Consider the following 23873-nt stretch of genomic DNA (forward strand, 5'->3'; position numbering starts at 1 on the left):
TCTGTACGTTTACACTGCAATAAAAGATCTGTGGCACAGCCGTGGCTGGCCTGGGTCAGCTAATTCAGGCTTGGGCTGTGGGGCTAAAAAATGCATTGTAAACTTTCAGGCTTGGGCAGCAGCCCAGGCTCTGAGATCCTGGAATGGGTCTCAAAGTCTGAACATCTACACTGCTATTTTTAGCTCCACAGCCTGAGCCCCTCGAGCCTGAATCTATTGCCTGAAGCTCGGCTCCATGGCTTTTTTATTGCAGCATAGACTTACCCTATACGCTCTCACTTTATAGGAATCATCTTCTCCCCTTCAGCTCAGCTAAGTCAGGCAAGAATTCACAAACCCCCATGTCCCTAAGTGCTGCCCCATTCTTTCTCTGTAGCTGAGGCAGAATCTCCATTTACAGCAATTAGCTGGTAGCTAAATGTAATTTCCACAGACTCTGTAGCCAATAGAAATGACAAATGCTCCTCCCAGGTTTCCTTCTAGGTCCATAAAACACACTGCAGTGGACCAAACACTATCATAGTGGAATGCTTCCATAGTAAATAAAGCTACAATAGCACTGAGCTCTATCCAGTATGGTACAGGGATTGGGACCCAGCGCTCACAGCAGACACATCTCTTAGTCCTGGTTACTCAATGAGGGGGGACAAACAATAACAGAAAATGTGGAAATGGCAAAAGTGCTAAATGACTTTTTTGTTTCTGTTTTCACCAAAAAGATTAATAGTGATTGGACATCTAACAGAGTGAATGCCAGTGAAAGTGAGGTAGGATCAGAGAATAAAATAGGGAAAGAACAAGTTAAAATTACTTAAACAGCTTAGATGTCTTCAAGTTACCAGGGCCTGACAAAATACAACCTAGAATACTCAAGGAGCTGAATGAGGAGATATCTGAGCCACATGAAAAGTCATGGAAAATGGGAGAGATTCCAGAGGACCGGAAAAGGGCATATATAGTGCCAATCTATAAAAAGAGAAAGAAGGACAACCCAGTGAATTACAGACCAGTCAGCATAACTTCAGCACCTGGAAAGATAATGGAGCAAATAAGTAAGCAATCAATTTGCAAACACCTAGAAGCTAATAAGGTGATAAGTAACAGTCAGCATGGATTTGTCAAGAACAAATGGTGTCAAACCGACCTAATAGCTTTCTTTCACAGAGTAACAAGCCTTGTGGATGGGGGGAAGTGGTAAATGTGGTATATCTTGAGTTTACTAAGGCTTTTGATACTGTCTCGCATGACCGTCTCATAAACAAACAAGAATTCCAACCTAGATGGAGCTACTGTAAGGTGGGTGCATGAACTGGTTGGAAAACCGTTCCCAGTCAGTAGTTATCAGTTGTTCACAGTCAAGCTGGAAGGGCATATCAAGTGGGGTCCTGTAGAGATCAGTTCTGGGTCCCCTTCTGTTCAATATCTTCGTCAATGATTTAGATAATGGCATAGAGAGTTCACTCATAAAGTTTGTGGATAATATCAAGCTGGGAGAGGTTGCAAGTGCTTTGGAGGATAGGATTAAAATTCAAAATGATCTGGGCAAACTGGAGAAATGGTCTGAAGTCAATAGGATGAAATTCAATAAAGACAAATGAAAACTACTCCACTTAGGAGGAACAATCAGTTGCACACATACAAAATGGGGAATGACTGCATAGAAAGGAGTACTGCAGAAAGGGATTTGTGGGTCATAGTGGATCACAAGCTAAATATGAGTCAACAGTGTTACAAGTGTTTCAAAAAAAGCAAACACCATTCTGGGATGTATTCTTCCACTCTACTGTGCACTGATTAGGCATCAACTGGAGTATTGTGTCCAGTTCTGGGCACCTCATTTCAGGAAAGATGTGGACAAATTGGAAAAAGTCCAGAGAAGAGTAACAAAAATGATTAAAGGTCAAAAAACATGACCTATGATGAAAGATTGAAAAAACTGGGTTTGTTTAGTCTGGAGAAGAGAAGACTGAGCAGAGACATGATAACAGTTTTCAAGTACATAAAATGTTGTTAGAAGGAGGAGAGAGAAAAATTCTTCTCATTAACCTCTGAGGATAGGGTAGGGATTAAATTGCAGCAAGGGTGGTTTAGATTTGACTTTAGGAAAAACTTCTTAACTGTCAGGATGGCTAAACACTGGAATAACTTGCCTAGGAAGGTTGTGGAATCTCCGTCATTGGAGATTTTTAAGAGCAGATTAGACAAACACTTGTCAGGAATGGTCTAGCTAATACATAGTCCTGCTTGAGTGCAAGGGACTAGACTAGAAAACCTCTGAAGATCCCTCAGTCCTAAGATTATATGACTCTATAATTAGCCACTGAGTCCACAGAGCTGTTTTAACTCCTGCATCTATACCCTTCCCCTCTTCCCCCCTTGCTCTCTGATTGGCTCAGCAGTCAGCAGGTAACTAGGCTATGACCTGCCATGTGGGTTGCCCACAATGAAAACTTCCTGTGCAGCCTCAGAACAGTCACTGAGCAAGTCTGGTAACTCCTACATGTTCTGGAAGTTTCTGATTCTGAGTTACCCTGCCCTGCTCTCTGCATGTGTGCAAAGACACAGAGTCTCCAACTATGTCATATCCAGGATACAATCTAGACTAGTGAGTAGCTGTCACCCCTGCCCTCTAACCTGGAGGTGCCCTTTACATTGCTTTGCTGTTGTTGCTTCCATTCCTGGACTATTCACAATCAGCTTCTCACATGTAAATCACTCCCAATTATGTCTGTGTGCACTTGCAACCTGCTATTCACACGCAGGCTTTTACCAGCCTAAATTATACAACAGGGTGATCCCAGCACACTCCCAGTCCCAGATTTTTCTCCAGAAATGTATGTCTTGCACTGCCCAGCACTCTCCTGGACAATTCAAGGACATATAATGTTTGTCATTTTACTGATAGAAATTATATACACAAATCTTGTTAACTCAAACAGAGTTTCACAAACACTTCAATTCTAAGACACTGGTTTAGATAAAATAATAAAACAAATTTATTAACTACAAAGAGAGAGATTTTAGGTGAATACAAGTAATGTGGCATAAAAGTCAGAAATGGTTACAAGAAAAATAAAGATAAAACACAACTAGTGCCTAACTTAACAATCTATGTTAAATTCAGTGCAAAGCTTTTGTCAGCACATGTTCTGAATAGTTTTACTGGCCAAATTTCTTAGGCCAGGACCCCTTCTTCTGTGTAATGGCTGCTTCCTTTGTTCCTTCTGGTGCCATGTATTGATGGACAGAGCGAGAGCAAGGAGGAGAGAGGTGTCTTGTAAAAGATTATTACAATAGTGTGCAAGAGGTACAGTATGTCACACCAGCTTAGATCTATGTCTCATTCCCATTGCTTCTCATCTTTTCTCCTGGAGAAATAAGTCACATACTGCAATGTAAGCTTGTGGTTTACGCTTAAAATTAAGTATGTGTTCATGTGCCTTGATGAATTGTGAGTTGAGCAAGCCCTGCCTTTCAGCTGTTTTGTCTCTCTCTCGCTCTCGTTCCCTCTCTTTGTTACACACTCACTAACAGGAAATGCACCCTGTAAGATGCGGCAGGGATGGGAGTTCAAACTATACTTTAGTATGGGTAATCATATTCTGCCTACCTGAATTCTCCCTGCATTTTCAGTTAGATAGAGTGTACTTCACTTCCTACCCTAAACCACAGAGCCTTATAAAACATTTGCTGTAGATCTGCTCCAGCAATTACTGTGATTGCAGCATTTCATCGGGATAAGGAAGTGTTTCTCCGGAATCTTTCAAGATAAATGACACTAGGTAAATCTCTTACATTATTTTTACTTTGTACTAAGTTCACAGTCTAGTATTATATGTAGGGAATCAAGGACCCCAAAGGAAGTAAGGGGCTAATCTAGTGGAGTCCCTACAGGGTAATGAGTATACACTGTGTGATTGAATTAAATATACTGAAGGTAGCTCCCTTCTCATCTCTTCTTCAGGAGAAAATCAGCATAGGTGAAGGTGTGCAGTAGCAGATTGCTTCTGCGTGGGCCTTTTTTTTAAACCTAAGACTTTCTTACCTGTTGTCTCTGCCATTTCCTTTCCATGTGCATATAGTTTCCCCACCTACTGTGGGAAAATCTAAGCACCAAAGTCAGCATGCTGAATTTTTCTTAATTTTCCAAAGCAGGCAATGGAAAAATTACATAACTTCACTGTTTCCAATTTGTTCGGAAGCTCTGTTTATTCCTTTACCACAGGCATTTTTGTTTTGTTAGTAGTACAAATTGTTAATCATCAAATATGCAACCTCTGTGGGTAGTGAAGCAAGAGACTCAGCTCCTCACCCTCTTGAACTCAAATAATCTTCTCTCCTCCATTCCAAAAACATTCTCCGCAGGAGCCAGGTCCAGTGCCCATTGAAGTCAATGGAAAAGTCCCTGTTCATGTGGAGTTGCACCCTGAACCCTTAGAATAATATGGTCTGTCTCCTCTGGCTAGATTTTGGACATCCCACAGTATGGTGTTCACTTTAGATGACCACCTCTATTAAGTGGTGCTGCATCCAGAAAAAGGTAATAACAGACAGTGAATCCCATTATTCTTAGTAGAGGTACATCTCACTGGTCTTGACTGTGGCAGTTACAAGATGTTCCACCAGCTGAACGTGCATTCAAAGACTGATTAAAACATAACCCTGTGCCCCAAATATGGATAGATGGTTGTTTCTTGGAGGTCCTCCGTCCAAGTACTAACCAAGCCTAACTCTATTTAGGTTGTGAAATCTGGCTCAGTTGCAGCACAAGGTGGAGTGGTTGAATTTGGGTATATACATAACGCACGTTGGAGGGAAAATGTATTTAAAAATGGATTTGTTTGCCTCCGTTTCCCTTGTGCATATCTCTGTGTGTGTGTGTGTACCTATATCTATCTATAGATAGATCAACATATAGCTATATAGATATAGATGTATTAGGGCTGTCAATTAATTGCAGTTAACTCGGCGATTGACTCAGAACAAATTAATTACAATTAATTGCAGTTTTGATTGCAGTTAGGACTAATTGTTGCTACCTTTTCTTGAATATTCTGTTCTTTCACAACATCCAAGAAATGCTCTACACGTGTTTGAGCATAATATCTCTCTTCAGTATGCATTACTGTTAAAGCAGATGACTGCAGTGTCCATGCAGCATCAATCAGGTGTGCCGTGACTCCAACATAGCTGATTGCTCAAGGATGTCCAGTGATCACCAATCCAAGCAACAGCTAGTGCATTTTTTCAGAAGCTCCAACTTTGTAGTCTTCTTGTTGTGATATAGGTCATGTATTCATGATGCAGTGGTTCCTCAGGAGGGCAAGATGTATGACTGATTGGAAGATACAATTTGAATAACATCTCTTAGCCCTCTGTTGTTTACAATGTTGAGTGCTGTGCAGTCCATAGCTATCCACTTTGCAATAGCATTGGTTAAGCTGTTGTACTTTGTTTGATCCATGGGCTTGTAGCGATCCTGAAACTCTGTAACCATACTCTGTCACAGCTGGCGGGATTCATTTGCTGTCGGTGGATTATCTGTAGCACAAGAACTGGAGGTGAAAGCACGTTTAGCATGTAGGTGGTACTGCAGACTTGGAGTACTTTAATGGTATTGGAACTTAGCCTTGCAATCGCTACATATAACCTTCTTTTTATCCAGTGCGATCAAAACTGTGATTAAGTGCAACTAACTTTTTTAATTGCTTGACAGCCCTACTTATCAAGTTCAATCTTGAAACAAGTTTTTTTTTTTTTTTTTTGCCCCCACTATTCCCCTTGGAAGGCTGTTGTAGAACTTCACTTCTTTGATGGTTAGAAACTTTCATCTAACTTCAAGCCTAAACTTATTGATGGCCAGTTTATATCCATTTGTTCTTGTACTACCACTGGCCCTTAATTTAAATAGCACCTCTCTCTCCCTGATGTTTATCCCTCTGATGTATTTATAGAGAGCAATCATACTTCCCCTCAGCCTTCGTTTTGTTAGGCTAAACAAGCCAAGATCCTGAAGTCTCCTCTTGTAAGGCAGTTTCTCCATTACTCTGATCATCCTAGCAGCCCTTCTCTGAACCTGTTCCAGTTTGAAATCATCTTTGTTAAACATGGAGGACCAGAATTGCACCTAGGGTATGTCTACACTACGAAATTAGGTCGAATTTATAGAAGTCGTTTTTTTAGAAATCGTTTTTATATATTCGAGTGTGTGTGTCCCCACAGAAAATGCTCTAAGTGCATTAAGTGCATTAACTCGGCGGAGTGCTTCCACAGTACCGAGGCTAGCGTCGACTTCCGGAGTGTTGCACTGTGGGTAGCTATCCCACAGTTCCCGCAGTCTCCGGAAATGAGATTCAAAAGTTCGCGGTTCTTTTCCTGACTACCTGGCCAGTGCATCTGAGTTGAGAGTGCTGTCCAGAGCAATCACAATGGAGCACTCTGGGATAGCTCCCGGAGGTCAATACCGTCGAACTGTGTCCACAGTACACCAAATTCTACCCGGCAAGGCCGATTTAAGCGCTAATCCACTTGTCAGGGGTGGAGTAAGGAAATCGATTTTAAGAGCCCTTTAAGTCGAAAAAAAGGGCTTCATCGTGTGGATGGGTGCAGGTTTACATCGATTTAATGCTGCTAAATTTGACCTAAAGTCCTAGTGTAGACCAGGGCCTAGTATTCCAGATGAGGTCTCACCTGTGTCTTGTACAATGATAATAACACTTCCCCGTCTCTACTGGAAATACCTCACCTGATGCATCCTAGGATTGAATTAGCCTTTTTCACAGCCACATCACATTGGGAGCTCATAGTCATCAACACTCAAGTCTTAATCCTCCTCTGTCACTTTCAACTGATAAATCCCCATGACCTTTCACTTTGCACTAAAACTGTCAATTAAGGATTAATTCACAGCATGATTAACACATTAATTTTTAACACACTAATCCCACTCCAGAGGCAGCAGGGGGCTGGAGCCCTGAGCCCCAGAGCTCCGAGGGTGGCAGGGGAGCTGAAGCCTGGAGACCCAAGGGGAGCTTAAAGCTGGAGCCCTGCACCCTGAGGAGGGCTGAAGGCTGGAGACCTGAGTGGGGCTGAAGCCCAGAGCTCCAGAGGCGGTGGGGGAGCTGAAGGCCAGGATCCCATGGGGGGCTGAAGGCCAGAGCACCCCACCCCAAGGGGTGCTGATGCCCCAAACCCCATGGGGCTGAAGGTAGGGGATCACAGTTTTTTCTAGTGGGGACTCCCAATATTTTAAAGTCCAAAATGGGGTCCCAGCACAAAAAGTTTGAGAAACACTGCTCTAAAGTTTTATGTTGTTTTATTTTTGAGTGTAGTTATATTTTAAAAAAATCTACATTTGTAAATTGCACTTTCACAATAAAGGGATTGCATAAATAGTAGTTGTATGAGGTGAACTGAAATATTTTCTTTTGTTTATCTTTTTTATGGTGCAAATATTTGTAATCAAAAATAATATAAAGTGAGCACTGTACACTTGGTATTGTGTTGTAATTGTAATCGATATATTTGAAAATGTAGAAAACATCCAAAATATTTAAATAAATGGTATTCTATTATTGTTTAACAGTGTGATTAAAACTGCAATTAATTACAATTAATTTTTTTAATCGTTTGACAACCCTAATATTTATATAAGTTAAATCTTATTGAATTAAGTTTAAATATCTTAGGAGCTCATATATATCATTTTCTCTATCTGGTTTTATTCTTGCTTACATTTATAATTAGGAAAGGGGGATTTCTTTAAGTGTGTCTGAAGTCAAGTTTCATTTTAATATCTGAGGTTTTCTTTCCTAAAACTTCCTCTGGAGCTTCCCAGTTACCGTGCTTTAATTCATAGAGAGACAAGATAGGTGAGGTAATAGCTTTTATTGGACCAACTTCTGTTGAAGAACCAAGCTTTCACATTTACACAGAGCTCTTCTTCAGGTCTTCAGCTCTGTGTGAGCTAGAAAGCTTGTCTCTCACCAACAGAAGTTGGACCAATAAAAGATATTCCTTCACCCACCTTATCTGTCTGATATCCGAGGACCAACACAGCTACAACACTGCAAAAAACAATGATTTAATTCATGTCAGTGGCATGGAGCACAAAAAATCATAACCATTGAGAGTAGGAGCAACCTCCGGATTCCAGTTGGGCCTCACTTGGAAAACTGAGTTCAGTTCTGAGTCCCAAGTGACAAGCATGGCAATTTCCTGCAATATCATGGTCAAACCTCAGACTTAAGTTAAATCTTATTGAATTAAGTTTAATAATCTTAGGAACTCATTGTATTAAAAATGCAAATGTTTAAGTGTTATTGTGGGATTGTATATAACTAGAAGACTTGACCTAATGTGAAACTTGGGAAGTGCTATAATTTTCAAAGGACTCTTGTAGACAATGGGCTAAGACAAGAATGTACAGTTAGTTGAGCAGGTTTTCTAGGAAATATTTGGGAGGAGGAGAATGCAAATGCTCACCTCAACACCTGGTCTTTTGAAGCTTCAGCCTGGGGAGAGGACTTTTATCTACAAATTGCCTTTTCCCAGGATCAAAAGGTCCAAAGGACACAAAGGACTAACTGACAGATTCATGAGTATTCTTGTTCCGAACCTAAAGTTTATGGAGGAGATGGCATAATGGGATAACAACATGATTTTGGTAATTAATTGATCTTTAAATATTCATGGTAAATAGGCCTAATGGCCTGTGATGGGATGTTAGATGGAGTGGGATCTGAGTTACCCAGGAAAGAATTTTCTGTAGTATCTGGCTGGTAAATCTTGCCCATATCATAGAATCATAAAATAAAATCATAGAATATCAGGGTTGGAAGGGACCTCAGGAGGTCATCTAGTCCATCCCCCTGCTCAAAGCAGGACCAATCCCCAACTAAATCATCCCAGCCAGGGCTTTGTCAAGCCTGACCTTAAAAATATCTAAGGTAGGAGATTCCACCACCTCCCTAGGTAACACATTCTAGTGTTTCACCACCCTGCTAGTGAAAAGGTTTTTCCTAATATCCAACCTAAACTTCCCCCATTGCAACTTGAGACCATTACTCCTTGTTCTGTCATCAGCTACCACTGAGAACAGTCTAGATCCATCCTCTTTGGAACACCCTTTCAGGTAGTTGAAAGCAGCTATCAAATCCCCCCTCATTCTTCTCTTCCGCAGACTAAACAATCCCAGTTCCCTCAGCCTCTCCTCATAAGTCATGTGTTCCAGTCCCCTAATCATTTTTGTTGCCCTCCGTTGGACTCTTTCCAATTTTTCCACATCCTTCTTGTAGTGTGGGGCCCAAAACTGGACATAGTACTCCAGATGAGGCCTCACCAATGTCAAATAGAGGGGAACGATCACGTCTCTCGATCTGCTGGCAATGCCCCTACGTATACATCCCAAAATGCCATTGACCTTCTTGGCAACAAGGGCACACTGTTGACTCATATCCAGCTTCTCGTCCACTGTAACCCCTAGGTCCTTTTCTGCAGAAGTGCTGCCGAGCCATTCGGTCCCTAGTCTGTAGCGGTGCATGGGGTTCTTCCGTCCTAAATGCAGGACTCTGCACTTGTCCTTGTTGAACCTCATCAGATTTCTTTTGGCCCAATACTCTAATTCGTCTAGATCCCTCTGTATCCTATCCCTACCCTCCAGTGTATCTACCTCTCCTCCCAGTTTAGTGTCATCTGCAAACTTGCTGAGGGTGCAATCCACACCATCCTCCAGATCATTTATGAAGATATTGAACAAAACCAGCCTGAGGACCGACCCTTGGGGCACTCCACTTGATACCGGCTGCCAACTAGACATGGAGCCATTGATCAATACCCGTTGAGCCCAACAATCTAGCCAGCTTTCTATCCACCTTATAGTCCATTCATCCAGCCCATACTTCCTTAACTTGCTGGCAAGAATACTGTGGGAGCCCGTGTCTAAAGCTTTACTAAAGTCAAGGAACAACACGTCCACCGCTTTCCCCTCATCCACAGAGCCAGTTATCTCGTCATAGAAGGCAATTAGATTAGTCAGGCATGACTTGCCCGTGGTGAATCCATGCTGACTGTTCCTGATCACTTTCCTCTCCTCTAAGTGCTTCAGAATTGATTCCTTGAGGACCTGCTCCATGATTTTTCCAGGGGCTGAGGTGAGGCTGACTGGCCTGTAGTTCCCAGGATCCTCCTTCTTCCCTTTTTTAAAGATGGGCACTACATTAGCCTTTTTCCAGTCGTCCGGGACTTTCCCGGATCGCCATGAGTTTTCAAAGATAATGGCCAATGGCTCTGCAATCACATCCACCAACTCCTTTAGCACTCTCGGATGCAGTGCATCTGGCCCCATGGACTTGTGCTCGTCCAGCTTTTCTAAATAGTCCTGAACCACTTCTTTCTCCACAGAGGGCTGGTCACCTCCTCCCCATGCTGTGCTGCCCAGTGCAGTAATCTGGGAGCTGACCTTGTTCGTGAAGACAGAGGCAAAAAAAGCATTGAGTACATTAGCTTTTTCCACATCCTCTGTTACTAGGTTGCCTCCATCATTCAGTAAGGGGCCCACACTTTCCTTGACTTTCTTCTTGTTGCTAACATACCTGAAGAAACCCTTCTTGTTACTCTTCACATCTCTTGCTAGCTGCAACTCCAGGTGTGATTTGGCCTTCCTGATTTCACTCCTGCATCCCCGAGCAATATTTCTATACTCTTCCCTGGTCATTTGTCCAGTCTTCCACTTCTTGTAAGCTTCTTTTTTGTGTTCAAGATCAGCAAGGATTTCACTGTTAAGCCAAGCTGGTCGCCTGCCATATTTACTATTCTTTCTACATATGCTCAGGGTTTAGCTGATCGCCATATTTGGGGTCGGGAAGGAATTTTCCTCCAGAGCAGATTGGAAGAGGCCCTGGCAATTTTTCACCTTCCTCTGTAGCATGGGGCAAGGGTCACTTGCTGGAGGATTCTCTGCTCCTTGAAGTCTTTAAACCACGATTTGAGGACTTCAATAGCCCACACATAAGTGAGAGGTTTTTCGCAGGAGTGGGTGGGTGAGATCCTGTGGCCTCTGTTGTGCAGGAGGTCAGACTAGATGACCATAATTGTACCTTCTGTCCTTAGTGTCTATGAATCTATGAGTTATTAACTTGTATCCATAGGGGTTTGTGAGATTTGAAGGACTGTTCACCTGCCAGAGCTCTTGTTGAAGTTGGGCTGATCTCTGGTAAGCTTACTAGTATGTGTGTAAGGTTTTTTTAATATGTTTTCTCTGTAATGGTTTTACCTTAAGAATACCTGTGCTTGCATAGGAAGAACTATGTGATAACTTAACCATGAAAATTTCACTATTTAGAGCCTCTGAGGAAGAAAAGCACAGTATGCCTGTTGAGGCAGTCTTCATTGCTGGGGAATTCACAGTGTAGATAGGGAATTGTGCAGCCTGAAAATACCCCAGGTCAGGAGGGAAAGATGTGGGTCTCTGCCCAAGAGAGGTGATGGCTGAGGAACCAGGAGCCTAGAGTGAGTGCCCATGCTGGACCATGAGGGGGAAATAAAAGTGCAATTGCCACAAATGGTGACATCCCATATTTGGGGAAAAAACTGGACATACACATTGGATGGGGAAAGCAATAAAAACAACTGGAGCACTGGAAAAAATGGGATGCCCTAAGGTAAAGGTAACAGAGATGGGCATGTTCAGTCTAGAACAGGCACATAATAGCTGTCCACAAATAAGTGGCACCTCGGTCTCTCCTGTTCCCTGCCTGTGGCACACAATAGCTTAGTCTCCTGAGGACTGAACAGCTTTAGTCTAACTCAAGTTACTGGGCTTAATATGGATATCTGGATGAAATGTAATGGCCTGTGAAATACAGATCAGACTAGATGATCCAATGGTCCCTTCTGGCTTTAAATTCTGTGAACCTATAAGTAAAGAGGTGTTCATAAATAATCAAGAAATAACAGTAGAGAGGACTAGGAGCAGTTATTCTTATTAGTCGGTAAGGCTAGATAAGAAGTAATGTGCTTAAACTGTAGCAGGAAAATTGTAAGTTAAATACTAGGAAAAGCAACATAAGTTGTTAAGTCAATGGAACAAACTGTCAAAGGTGATTGTGGAACCGCACCTTCAAGGCTGTGCACAAGTCTGCCTGCCTACATTTCTTCTTTGATCTTCCACACATCATCTATATGTCACTCTTCTCTCCTATGTGCATACTTTACCCGCTCCCATTTTTGGTTTCTTCTCTTTCTTTTCAAGCCACAGCACACACTCGGAACTTTCTCTCATCACATATGCCAAGTGCTTTCCTCCACCTGCAGATCCCTCTTCTTCCCTTAAGACCCAGTTCCATGTAGCTTTCTACAGTCAGTGCCACACACACATGCTGTCTCCACTCATTCTTGACGTTGGATGATTATTGGTTAGTCTCTAAGGTGCCACAAGTACTCCTTTTCTTTTTGCGAATACAGACTAACACGGCTGTTCCTCTGAAACCTATCCCATTTATTGCATCTTCATGAATTAGGGATCCTCAAGGCAGGGACAAGGGCAATATTTTTAAAAGTGACTAGTGATTTGGGGTGACTCCATTTTGGGGGCCCAACGTGAGATACTTTAAAGGGGCCTGATTTTCAGAGGATGGGCACTAAGTACTTTCTGAAAATCAGGCTCCTTTTAAGGTGTCTCAAGTTGGACCTCCAAAAATTTGGGCACCTGAAATCACAAGTCACTTTTGAAAACCTTGGCTGTCTGGGTTTTTTTACATGTTTAAAATATCATTTACTGTGTAAACAGATAATAAAAATTATTAGCTGTGTCAAGACATCTGTTTGGGAACGTTTAAGAATAACTAAATCTGCCAAAGTGTAGTGAGGTGGCTCTCAACCTTTCCAGACGACTATACCCTTTTCAGGAGTCTGATTTCTCTTCTGTAACCCCATGTTTCACCTCAATTAAAAACTACTTGCTTAAAAAATCGGACATAAAAATACAAAAGTGTCACAACACACTCTTACTGAAATATTGCTTACATTCTCATTTGTACCATATACTTATAAAATAAATAAATTGCAATATAAATATTGTACTTACATTTCAGTGTATAGCATATTGAGCCGTATAAACGAGTCGTTGTCTATATGGCATTTTAATTTGTACTGACTTCACTTGTGCTTTTTATGTAGCCTGTAATAAAACTAGGCAGATATCTAGATGAGTTGAAGTACCCCCAGAAGACTGCAGTATACCCCCAGGAGTACACATACCCCTGCTTGAGAACCACTGGATTAGATGACCAACTGGAGGTCACTTCCAATCCTAATCAATCTGGATTTTGTTTTTTTTACATGTATACACCAAGGAAGGAGTTCCCCTTTCCAAGCAGCAGCTGCTGGAAAGAAAGAACAGGAGTAAGGCTATTGGACTTCTCCTTTTGCTCTATTGACACAAATGGCCAAAGATAGCTGAATGCTAAGGAAGCCTTCAGCAAAGCTGCAGATTGGAGGTTCCACTATCACTTACGGTACTGGAGAGCAGGAGGAGGTCATCTCTGGGGAACGAGGCTGGGGTGGAGGGGGGAGGGGGGAATCAAGGATCTTTATTCAACATTATTTTACAGCTTTTGTGCGCCTGGACTGATTTGTTGTGGGAGAGCTGCTGGAGACAGTAGATTTGGCACTGGCCATGACAGCTGAGAGCCAAGAGAGAAATTCTATGCCAGTTCAAACCCTGGCTTCATTCTTTCCTTTGCCCCCCCCCCCCTTTGAAGGACAGAAGAGAAAAAAGGGGAGAGAGAAACTTGCAATGAAAACCAGAGCACTGGGTTAATGAAGCCCATGCAGGCTGCAATAGACTGGAAAGATACACACGAGGCACTTCCTGTACCATCTGGCGTGCAGTTCTGCTGCTGCCCTTACTTCATAGCTTAAAAGGAATAAGCAAACAAGTAAAACTTTTTAAGAGATTCCAATTGCGAAACACAAGCTATGAATCTGTCCACTTATTCCCTTCCCTGTTTCCCCACCTCCCTCTTCTTTTCCTCAAGCCTTTTTCAATTCTCATGCCTATCTGTGAAAATGTACACTGCCTTGTCAGGTTTTCAGAACTGACTCATTTCACCTGGTTGCTGCTTAAGAGGAGTTGGGGCCAAAGTTATTACATTTATATTGTAATTGCTTAACCTTCCTTTACTCAGAGCCATAAAGTAGTACATTTAGTAGCAACAGCAAATGACCCATCTTTATTCCATGGTTTGTTTAAAATCTGGCCTGTACTGATATGGAAGCAGGGAAGTTTTAGGTGAGCTGAGCTTGTTCAGTGATTTTTTTAAAAGTTCAGTAACAAAGGGTTGGGCATGTTTCTCTGTGTTTTGCATTCATTGTGCATTTGTGATGCTCATTTTTCCTGAGTGGGGTGAAAAACGCTGTCTTGGGGTCAGCCCCCCCAACTTGTGAAAATCATCATATCTCAATTGAAATCAATGGACCTATGACAATTGACACCAGTTGAGGACGTGATCCCCTGGCATAAAACCTCGCAAGCTAGTGCTGAAGGAGATTTTTTGATGGTTCATGGGTTTGGAAGAACATTATCTCATTATAAACATTCCTCTTCAGCCGCTCTGATCAAGCAATCCCCTTTCTTAGGATGAAGAAGCCAAAAGAAATGTCAGCCAGCCACAACCAAAATCTTTTGTCAAGTAGGATGAATAAACTCTGGATTCTAGTTAATTTTGAGGCACCTGTCCAATGAAAACCTACACCTATCATTCTGTAAAATGTATGTTCTCAAGGTGAAGTTCGCAAACAGGATACAAGAAGTTTTCCATCAAACACACTTGTGTTCCAAGACTGTTTCAGTCTTTTATGTTAATATTCATTTGTGGTACTGGCAGGACTAAAGCTGAGTATTTTTTGGTTCACTGGCGGTTCTGAAATAAAAACTTTCAGGTTAAACAAAACATTTTGTTTCAATTTTGGGCATTTGTTAACATTTTTAAATAACATTAAAGGAAATTTTGAAATGAAAAGTCAGTTCAAACAGAAACATTTCCTTTCATAACTAACAAAATGAAACATTTCAATTTTTTTTACAATTTGTTTAGGGTTTTTTGACCAAAACAAATCAGTAAAATTGACACAAATTCGCAAAGTGTTTCAGTGTCACCAAATCTGTATTTTTGTCAAAAAGAGTCTTGGTCAAAGGTTTTTGCCAGTTCTAATCAGAACAACCAGGAAGATGCAGCTTGTCCAGTAGCTTTGTCAGTGTTAGCTGTTGAACTACTGATTTTGGCCTGACTTGCCAGTATTAATTCCCAGCTATCTTAATTCAGGCAAAGCAAAGACCTTCAAAAAGTGCATTATTTTTATGAATCTAAATGGTGACCCTCAAACTGATCAGAAAGAACTACATTCTGTGAAGATCAGCAGGTTTTACGTGCCTTCGTTTCCCTAGGAAAGGTATGTCTTGTGAGTGTTAGAGCTATTATATATACTTTTAAAATAAAGTAGTTGGCATGACAACAGGTCAGATTTTCAGCCTGGTTTTCACTAGGCCTCCTCTTCCCATCTGAAAAATTTCAGGTGCAAATAACTACAAAAACAGTGAAGATCATTTGAATTCTATCTACTTGATTCCATTCACAAATTAGGTACACAGCTGCCCAAATAACCCTACCTGCAGTGCAGACACAAATTTGTAAGCCCCAATTTTGAGGATGCAAAAAGCAAGACCAGCTTTTGAAAAACTAGAAGACTAACAAAGAGCTGAAAGAAAGCAGTGATAGGCAGACCACAGAAAGTTTGGTGGCTCAGTTTGGATGTGTGGTTTGTTTAAGCACCTAAATGTTCAGATGCTTATCTAAAGCTATCCAGACTTTTTTGGTCCACAAATATTGGGCTGGACATCTGAGAACCAGCTTTCTTGATTTCTGGTACTTTCTGTTTCCCACCAAGCTGGAAATACCACAAGGACAGTCTTTCTTTCACAGTATTTTGGCACTTCTGCTTCTTGTTCCAGCTGGGACCAGGAAGTGCAGAGGTGAACAAAAAAGAAAAATAAATAATTGGGAAAAAAGTTAACTGAATATTTTTTTTATCTTACAATTTTTTAAAAAAAAATCAGCCTGGGTTTAATTTGCACATTGGGCAAAGGTCTGGGTCATTTCTTACTTTAGTTAAGCCAGTTCACTCCTCCTTAACAGAAACATTGTTCCTTTAAGAAGCTTCAGTGACTTGCTCCAATAATAGAAAAACAACATGAAACAATCAAAATAAAGCTATTGAAATTATATCAAGTTGGGATAAAACAATAACACTCGTCCTTGTCATGGAAGTGCAGCCCTGTGTTCTATGAATGTGTCAGGGCTTGTGGTGTATTACATCTATTTGTTTTCTTTGTTCTTAACCCCTTTGTTCCAAGGGTCAGGATATCCTGATGCTAAGTGCTCCTGCAAAATAACATTACAACAACAATGGTATAACACTTAGGGAGCACTTCACTTTTTTCAAACCAGGGTCACCTGAAAGCACTAACTAGTTAGATCATATTCAACAAATATGCTAATAATACAGCACCACGACCCACATTAAAAATAACCATATTTTTGAAGAACCTTGCTGTCCCTAGTCTGAAGTGGGAACAGTAAGGTAAACATGGCAAAGGATGCTAGAACAGTGGAAATATCATGCTGCTCCTGCTGATGTTGGCATAACAAGGAAAAACTTGTGCATTCTGTTTTTTATACTTAAGGATGTTAACTTTCAATCCATTCACTTGGATCTTCTTCCCCCTCCTTCCTGATGAAGGAAGATCCTGTTTGTTTGCCAGTTTATTTTCCCATCTGTAAAAGAAACGGGACACTGAATTTAACCAGGAAAAAGTAAGTCTATTATCTATGAATATGAGGAAAAATTAAAATGCATATTAAAATTCCCATTAAGTGAACTTTCTGTGGTTTTATCCAAAACAAAAAAGTAGATGGTATTGTAAGGTGCCCCCACTACATCAGTTCCTTCCTGCACCCCTAAACAAGCGTCAAGGCTGAATGATAACCCAGCACTAAAAGGAATATAGATTAAGAGTGCAGACTGTATCAGAACAATGAAAATGCCAGACAAAATAAAGGGTCCTGCTACATGGGGATGTGAAACAAAAGGGAGAAAAAGAGATTGTTCTAACATCTGTCTAACAAACAATGCTCAGACATGTTTAAAAACGTCCCAGTAACCCCATTTGCTGGTGAAAGTGCTACGGCTACAATACCCCACCACATTTCTGTGTGTGACGGAACTGTTCAGAGCAGACACCAGGCATCTTTTGTCTTGTCTTTAAAGGTTGGTGATAATAATTGTCTTCTGTGTACAATCAGTGATAGCCACCAGTTAGTGTCCTTGCATGAACTTATCTTTCAGTCAGGTGGAGCTTTGCACCTAGCAGCCAAAATAATAAGTCCACAGTGGGACCGCCCATGGAAAAGTGGAATTTCAACAACTTAATTTCCCTTGCCAGTCAAGCCCTGGGATTTCTTTCTTTTGTTTTTATGATTATTTTTCTTCAGAAATGGAATTTAAAACTAGAGCAGTTTGTTAAGATTACACAACAGCACCAGACTTGTGAATGCAGATCTTACTGCTTTCCTGATTCATTTCTTTCACAGTTAGCTTTGGAATGTGAATCAATGTTATTTCCCTTGCAGCTGAAGGGCAGCTAAGGTTACAAAGGGATTTGACTAATAGGCCAAAACTCCCTTTGGGTTTGCTGAGAACCAAATGACAGAGAGGAGGAAGAAGACGGAGGTGGGTGGGCAGGAAGCCTGTTTAATTGCATTACTGTGTAGATAAATTCAAACAGCCTTCTTAATATCTTCATCATAATGCGGTCATTAGTGGAAGGGAGGGATGGACTTCTGCCAGTCTAGCCAGCGAGAGGCAGCTGTGAACTGGTTCTGCTGGGCTACTCAAGCTTCTCTCTGTTTACTGAGGGCTGCCTTAGGCTGCAGGGCATGATTTGGTGAAGCTCTTCTCTTTAATAAATCAGCACCTGTTTACCTGATAGCTCCTGATAACAAACCCATAGATGAAAGTGTTTCTTCACTGCAAATTCCAACATCTTGCAGTAGGGTGACAATTCCTGAAAACAAACAAACAAGCAAGCAAACAAAAGAATAAGAGAAAGAGGGAGGAAAAGAAAATACCTCACTGGCTTCTCTCCCACACACACTTTTTTTTTTTTTTTTTTTGGCTGATGTTCCAGCTGTAGCCTGGGATTAATTAAGTGTTGTAACTTGGAGCCTGAGACAGAGGGAGAGTGAAAAAAAAAAAGCATCTATTTCTTAATCTCTGAGGAGGAAGAAGTACAGTAACTGCTTCAGCTCACTCACCAGTGGGAACCCTTGGAAAGCACGTCTCTCCACCGTGTTTGTCAAGAGGCAGTGAGGCTGCAGAAGCCTTTCCCTTAGTTGTGGGGGCCCATTTTGATTGTTTTCATTTGTGTCTGGCTGTGAAGTATGTCCCTAGTCCAATAGCAGGAGCAGCCCTTTCTGGAGAGCAAAGGACAGGATGCCTGTACTAGACAGGTTTTTTAATTCAACAGAGCTGGGCAGGCGGTGGAGGACAGGGGAAGAGCCGATGCCCTTTCCCATGGGCAGCCTGCCCAGCTACCAGCCGGGGATCCTAGCCTGTGAGTTGCCTGAGATGATCAGGATGGTAAAGCTCATTTGGAAATCCAAAAGTGAACTGCGAGGGACCAAGCAAAGAGGGATTTTGGAAAATGAAGATGCTCTGGGCAGTTTATCAGGTACATTTAATATGTTCTGTAAAAGGTGTAATCTCATCTAATCATGCAAGCTGCTGGTTTCATAAAGTGGGACTCAAGCACCTAAACTGTGTGTGTGCATGTGTACAGGGAAAGGCAGTGGCTGAGAGGAGAAGTGTGGAGCTCTGGAACTTAAGGGTTGTGACTGACATACTAATGTATTGAAATCCTGTACAGCAGTCTGCACCCACTCGCTCGGGGGAGTACCTGTTTCATGACAGGCAAGTGAAATAACAGGGTTATTTTCACCGTCCACCCTGATGGTAAACAGCAGGCGAGTAGGATTTGTGCCTGGCTGATCAATTTGTATGACAGCTTTGCAAAGCTGCCCTAAAAATATATATGTATTTAACATAGGTTTTGAGCACAGCCACCTTATTGAAAAATGTAATAGTGCCATCAGGAATTCTAAAGTCCCAGTTTGATTGTGTTTGTAGAGGGTCTAGGAGCCAGGTCCACTTTTTGAGAATACCACAGTATTTCTTCTGTGTGGTCACAAAAATTAAAATCCAGAAAGGAAGGCTATGGTGAAGGCTTTGATCTGTGCCTCAGGAGAGCTGGGTCCCATGGCCAGCTCTGCCACAGACTGCCTGGATGATCTTGGACATGTCAGTTGGGGCCGGATTTTTAAAGGTATTTAGGCACCTCTAGATTCAGGTAGGCACCTAATAGAATTTTCAAAAGTACCTAGGTGCCCAACCCTCATTGAAATCAGTTCAGTAAGGTTTGTAAGTAGGTGCACAACGTTAACCACATGAATAACCTCAGTTACTTCAAAGTCAAGGGGAAGACTCGCATTGGCTTCAGTAGACTTCAGATGAGGCCCTCTGTGCCTTGGTTTCTCATCTGCAAAATGGGATTAATAACACTTCCTTTCTCCGTTCTTGTGTTACAATCTATTTAAATTATGAACTCTTCGGGGCAGGGACATGTAAATACAGTGCCTAGCACAATAATGGCACCCCCGTTGCAATCAGAAGCCTTAGGTGCTACCATAATGTAAACAATAAGCATAAATATTAGCACTTCATGAGAAACCATCCTGTATGTGGAGTAAGTATGCTGTGAATATTCCAGAATCCATTATAAAGAGTTTATCACACAATATGGATTACTTGAGTAGTACAGGGCAGGGTATGTGACATGCTAATGAGCTGGGGAATGACTGGGCAAGGCAGATGTAGCCAATCGTCTGTGTCTCATCCTTAAATATTCCTGTTAAAAAACTATATAATACAAAAAGTGCTTAGCTCATTTTCATTCTGGAAGTGGTGAGGGAGAGAAAAGTCTGTCAACTCCAGAGAAAATATAAAACCTTCCTTCTTCCCTGAGTGGGAACCACCTGTGACTGGTAAATTAGAAGAAGTCTTTCTACAAAGGTTGAGCTGGGTAAAGGAAGAGTCTTGATGCTGCATTAAGTGTGTAAAAATGAGATGGGAAGGCAATGGAGCAAACTGATGGGATTGTGATGTTTGCGTGGAAACTGGGAACTGAATGCTCAGAAGAATGGATTTTGGTCAAAGAGAAATGAACTGATGATTCATCCACATTTTTCATGCAAGTAGTGCTGGAAATATTCAAAAAAGCCACCTAGGGAGAAAATATAATCACATCACGTTCAGTGCAACTGTCATTTATTTAATGAGCAAGGTTCACCCTCAGACTTCTGGAGGCATCTCTGGGTGTACGTTTAAGAGCAGGTGGAGAATAGTGGGTTGTGGGAGGACAGTAAGAGAAATGTAACAAAATTTTAAAAATATAAAGAAAGATTATAATATTCATGGACCCTGATGCTTCTACCAGCAGGATGTGAGTAATTCCCATTGACTCAAATAGATATTACTAATATCCTGTGAAATCTGGCCTTATGGTGCCAATTCTACTGTGTTACCCCAGTGTAAATCCAGACTAACTCCTGAACTCAGTTGATTTACATCACTGAGAGAACAATATGACTCCATAACTTGAAACAGTTTACAAATCAATCCCCCACGTGATGAAGTTGACTTGGGAGGTTGGTTCTTTTTTTTTCCCCCTCCCCACAGCAATTGTCATGGTGGTTTCCCATTTTGTTCAACAGTGGATTCCTCCATTCGGGACTGTATGTGGGGAAGCCAGGAAAAGTCTGTCCAGTTAGAGGGGATCTAAACACTAACTCAAAAAGCATCTGCCTCCCTTACCTTCTCTGCCTCCCCATCCTTCCCCACAGTCATTTGGAATCATCAGTGGCGTGAAGCACTAGCGCAACTTATTCTTGAAAAAGCAACTAGTGCCAGAATGGATGGTGAGGCACCATGGTACACGCCTGGCTTGCTTTTTGCCTCACATAGAGAACCATTATTTCTGGCAGGGGGGGTGGGGGGAGTCATCTGATAGCTCGACAGACGCGGCAAAAACGTGTCAGCTGTTGGATACTCCGCTTCATAGCACTTGCCAAATTAAGGGTGTTCTCATTTAAATTCTGACCTGTCCTCATGGTTACTCATCCTACATCACGTTATCTGAGGTTGTATTTTCTTATCATAGCTTATGAGGTGAACTAAGAGAAACTTGAACAAAAATAAGATAAAACGTTGGGACATTTTGGAGGGAACAGGAAGTTGTCAGGATTTCTGCTGTATTTTAAAGATTGTATTGTGGCGGTTCCTCACTTAACGTGGGCTGAACACAACCTCCCGCAACTAAGCCTGAGTGATCAGACTAGACTCCTAGACCTTAAATCCTGGGCCCCCTAACAAGAGACACTCCTCTGAGTCCTACAGCTCTTAGGGCCCTCCATAGCAATCAAGGAATATGCAGGATCTGGATCCTCTTCTCCCCTGCCCCCCCATTACAGTGTTTGCTACACATTACATAATTGTATCGAGAAGATTAATCGGCAAAATCTCTGGTGAGATTTTCCTTCGCGAATTTTGAAAATCAGATCATTAGCATGCTCTTGCCAGCTTTAAGAGGCACTGCAATGATATCTGCTATGTCTGCAGACCTTGCTTTCCCTCCCTGCCCCTTGCCAGTTGTTGCTTAGTAATTTTTTCATCCAAATCCCTGTCCCCACTAGCACAGACCTAAACCCCATATGATTTTTGGAGATGAGTGTCTCACTAACTGTGGTAAAAGCAGGTTAGCACATCTACATTATCTCTCTACCAATATGCTAAACAAAATTAAGAACTAGAGATGGTGGAATAATGAAATGCAATTAATTTGAGGATGGGGAGGAGGGAAAATGGTAGAATTAATCGTTATTCACAGTGTTTGCAGTGGATCAAATAATAAGAACATATATTTGCAAATAATTTTTGGAAGAAAAATGCCAGAATGTGATCAGTTCATTATTTGGACTGAATAACTCAATTAGCTCTATCTGGCACCATGATTGAGACAGACCCTTCCCTACCCAGCACAGTTTGAACACAGTTTAAGTTTTTTAGTCTATAGAAGAAGGCTGCATTACCCAGTTTTGAACTGTTCTCATTTTCTCCCACCCTCGCTTTAATGTTCTGCGTAACTATCCTTTCTTCTCTGGGGTCGCTCTCTCTCTGGGCTTGTTTATATGGTTGAGTAATGAGCACTTTGGGGGTATGGTTTCTAAAGTACACTAATGGGTTGCACATTAATTGGTCTGTGGAGATCCAGTTTGTGTGCACTAAATGTTCCCTAGTGCGTTTTAACATAGTTTCAAACAACATTATGTTAAAGCATATTAGGAAGTATTCAGTGCTCACCAGCCTGGTCTACACAGACCTCATTTACATGCTGCACTTTAATTGATTTATAAATCACACCCCTGTACAGCACATTACCCCACTCTGTAGACAAGCCCTATCACTCACACGGACACACGCGCACACACATGACATCTCCTGAGGGGAGACTGCTACAATACTTAAATTCTTCAGGGCCCTCCAGACACCAGTGTTCATGCGATTCTGAAATGATTTTTGAAAGCTTTCTCACCTCCCTTCCTATTTCTCCTTCTCACGGCAACTGTCCTCTCAGAAATGTAGGCCCTGAGTCACACATGCATAATGTTCATCATTATCTGCCTCATGAGTCTGCCTCATTTAAAGAGGGAGAACAGTAATTAGAGACACCCACAACGTCTGCTTCTGGTCCATGCCAAATCCTGCAACTAAGATAATTTCTGCTTCTCATTGGTTTGCCCATGGCCTCCCTCTTTGAATCCACTGTCTCCTCCTTCTTCACTGAATCACTTTCATATTTAATGTCATTGCCCTTCGGGCCCTAAATAACTCTTCCCCTGCTTTTCTCTTATCACATTCCCCCCACCCTCAACTGTCTCTGCTCTGCCAGTGATGCCAGCCTCAGCAAACCACTTGTCCACTTTTCCCACAGATGTGTCAGCTTTTCCTTCTATGCTGACTTCTCTGCATGGAAGGTCCTTCCTGAGCTAGTCCACAAAGCCACTAGCCCCTCCTCTTTTAAATCCCGCTTGATGACCAACTTCTTCTTTGAAGCGAAAGAAACATGTTAACTAGCATTCTGCTTATTGCTTTTGTCCATTTATTTCATCAGAACCAAACATTTTTGCCCCACCGTGCTGTGCAATATTGTCCTGTCCATCCTTCCAACCTCACCATGTTGTTACTTTCTTGTTCAATCATGTCCAAAATCTGTTTGTAATCTTACCAGGTCAGGGATCTTGATATACCTTTTGAGTGCCATTACAATCATTAGTCATTGAGAGGAGACCCTCCCTACACTTTGGGGGCACGGCTATGCTAATTTTGCAGTTTGAACCAGTCAGATGCTGAGCACCCCCATTGAAGTCAACAGGAATTGAGTGTGCTCAGCACCTTACTAGATCAGACCCTTTAATTCCCCCTTACATGTACCTACAACATAGTAGATAGTTCCAATGTTTTGTCTCAGCATTTGTTGAGTTCCTTACACTTTTCCTTGGACTGAAAACAGCTTCAGTTGTGCAACACTGAGCTATGCACCGCAGGCAGGAAGGCTGCTTACTACATTTATTTCTGAACAAATCAGGGAACATTGAAACTTGCCAAATGTGTTACATTTACTGGGGACAAAGAAAATTAGTTTG

The 23873-nt window shown here is 41.7% G+C and overlaps 1 protein-coding gene across 7 annotated transcripts in view; it reads left to right on the plus strand.

Moving 5' to 3' along the window:
- Window positions 1-23873, plus strand: part of PDE7B (phosphodiesterase 7B) — a 276797-nt gene that overhangs the window by 137664 nt on the left and 115260 nt on the right. The window contains exon 1 of one of the 7 annotated variants that reach the window (XM_073337389.1): window positions 18302-18787. The exons of the other annotated variants lie outside the window; for them this stretch is intronic. Coding sequence (XP_073193490.1) covers window positions 18550-18787 — 238 coding nt within the window. The 5' untranslated portion in view covers window positions 18302-18549. Of the gene's footprint in view, window positions 1-18301; window positions 18788-23873 lie in introns of those variants that run through there. 7 annotated transcript variants of the gene reach the window in all.

The sequence above is a fragment of the Lepidochelys kempii genome, chromosome 3 (genome assembly GCF_965140265.1).
Source record: "Lepidochelys kempii isolate rLepKem1 chromosome 3, rLepKem1.hap2, whole genome shotgun sequence".
Lineage (NCBI taxonomy): Eukaryota > Metazoa > Chordata > Testudines > Cheloniidae > Lepidochelys > Lepidochelys kempii.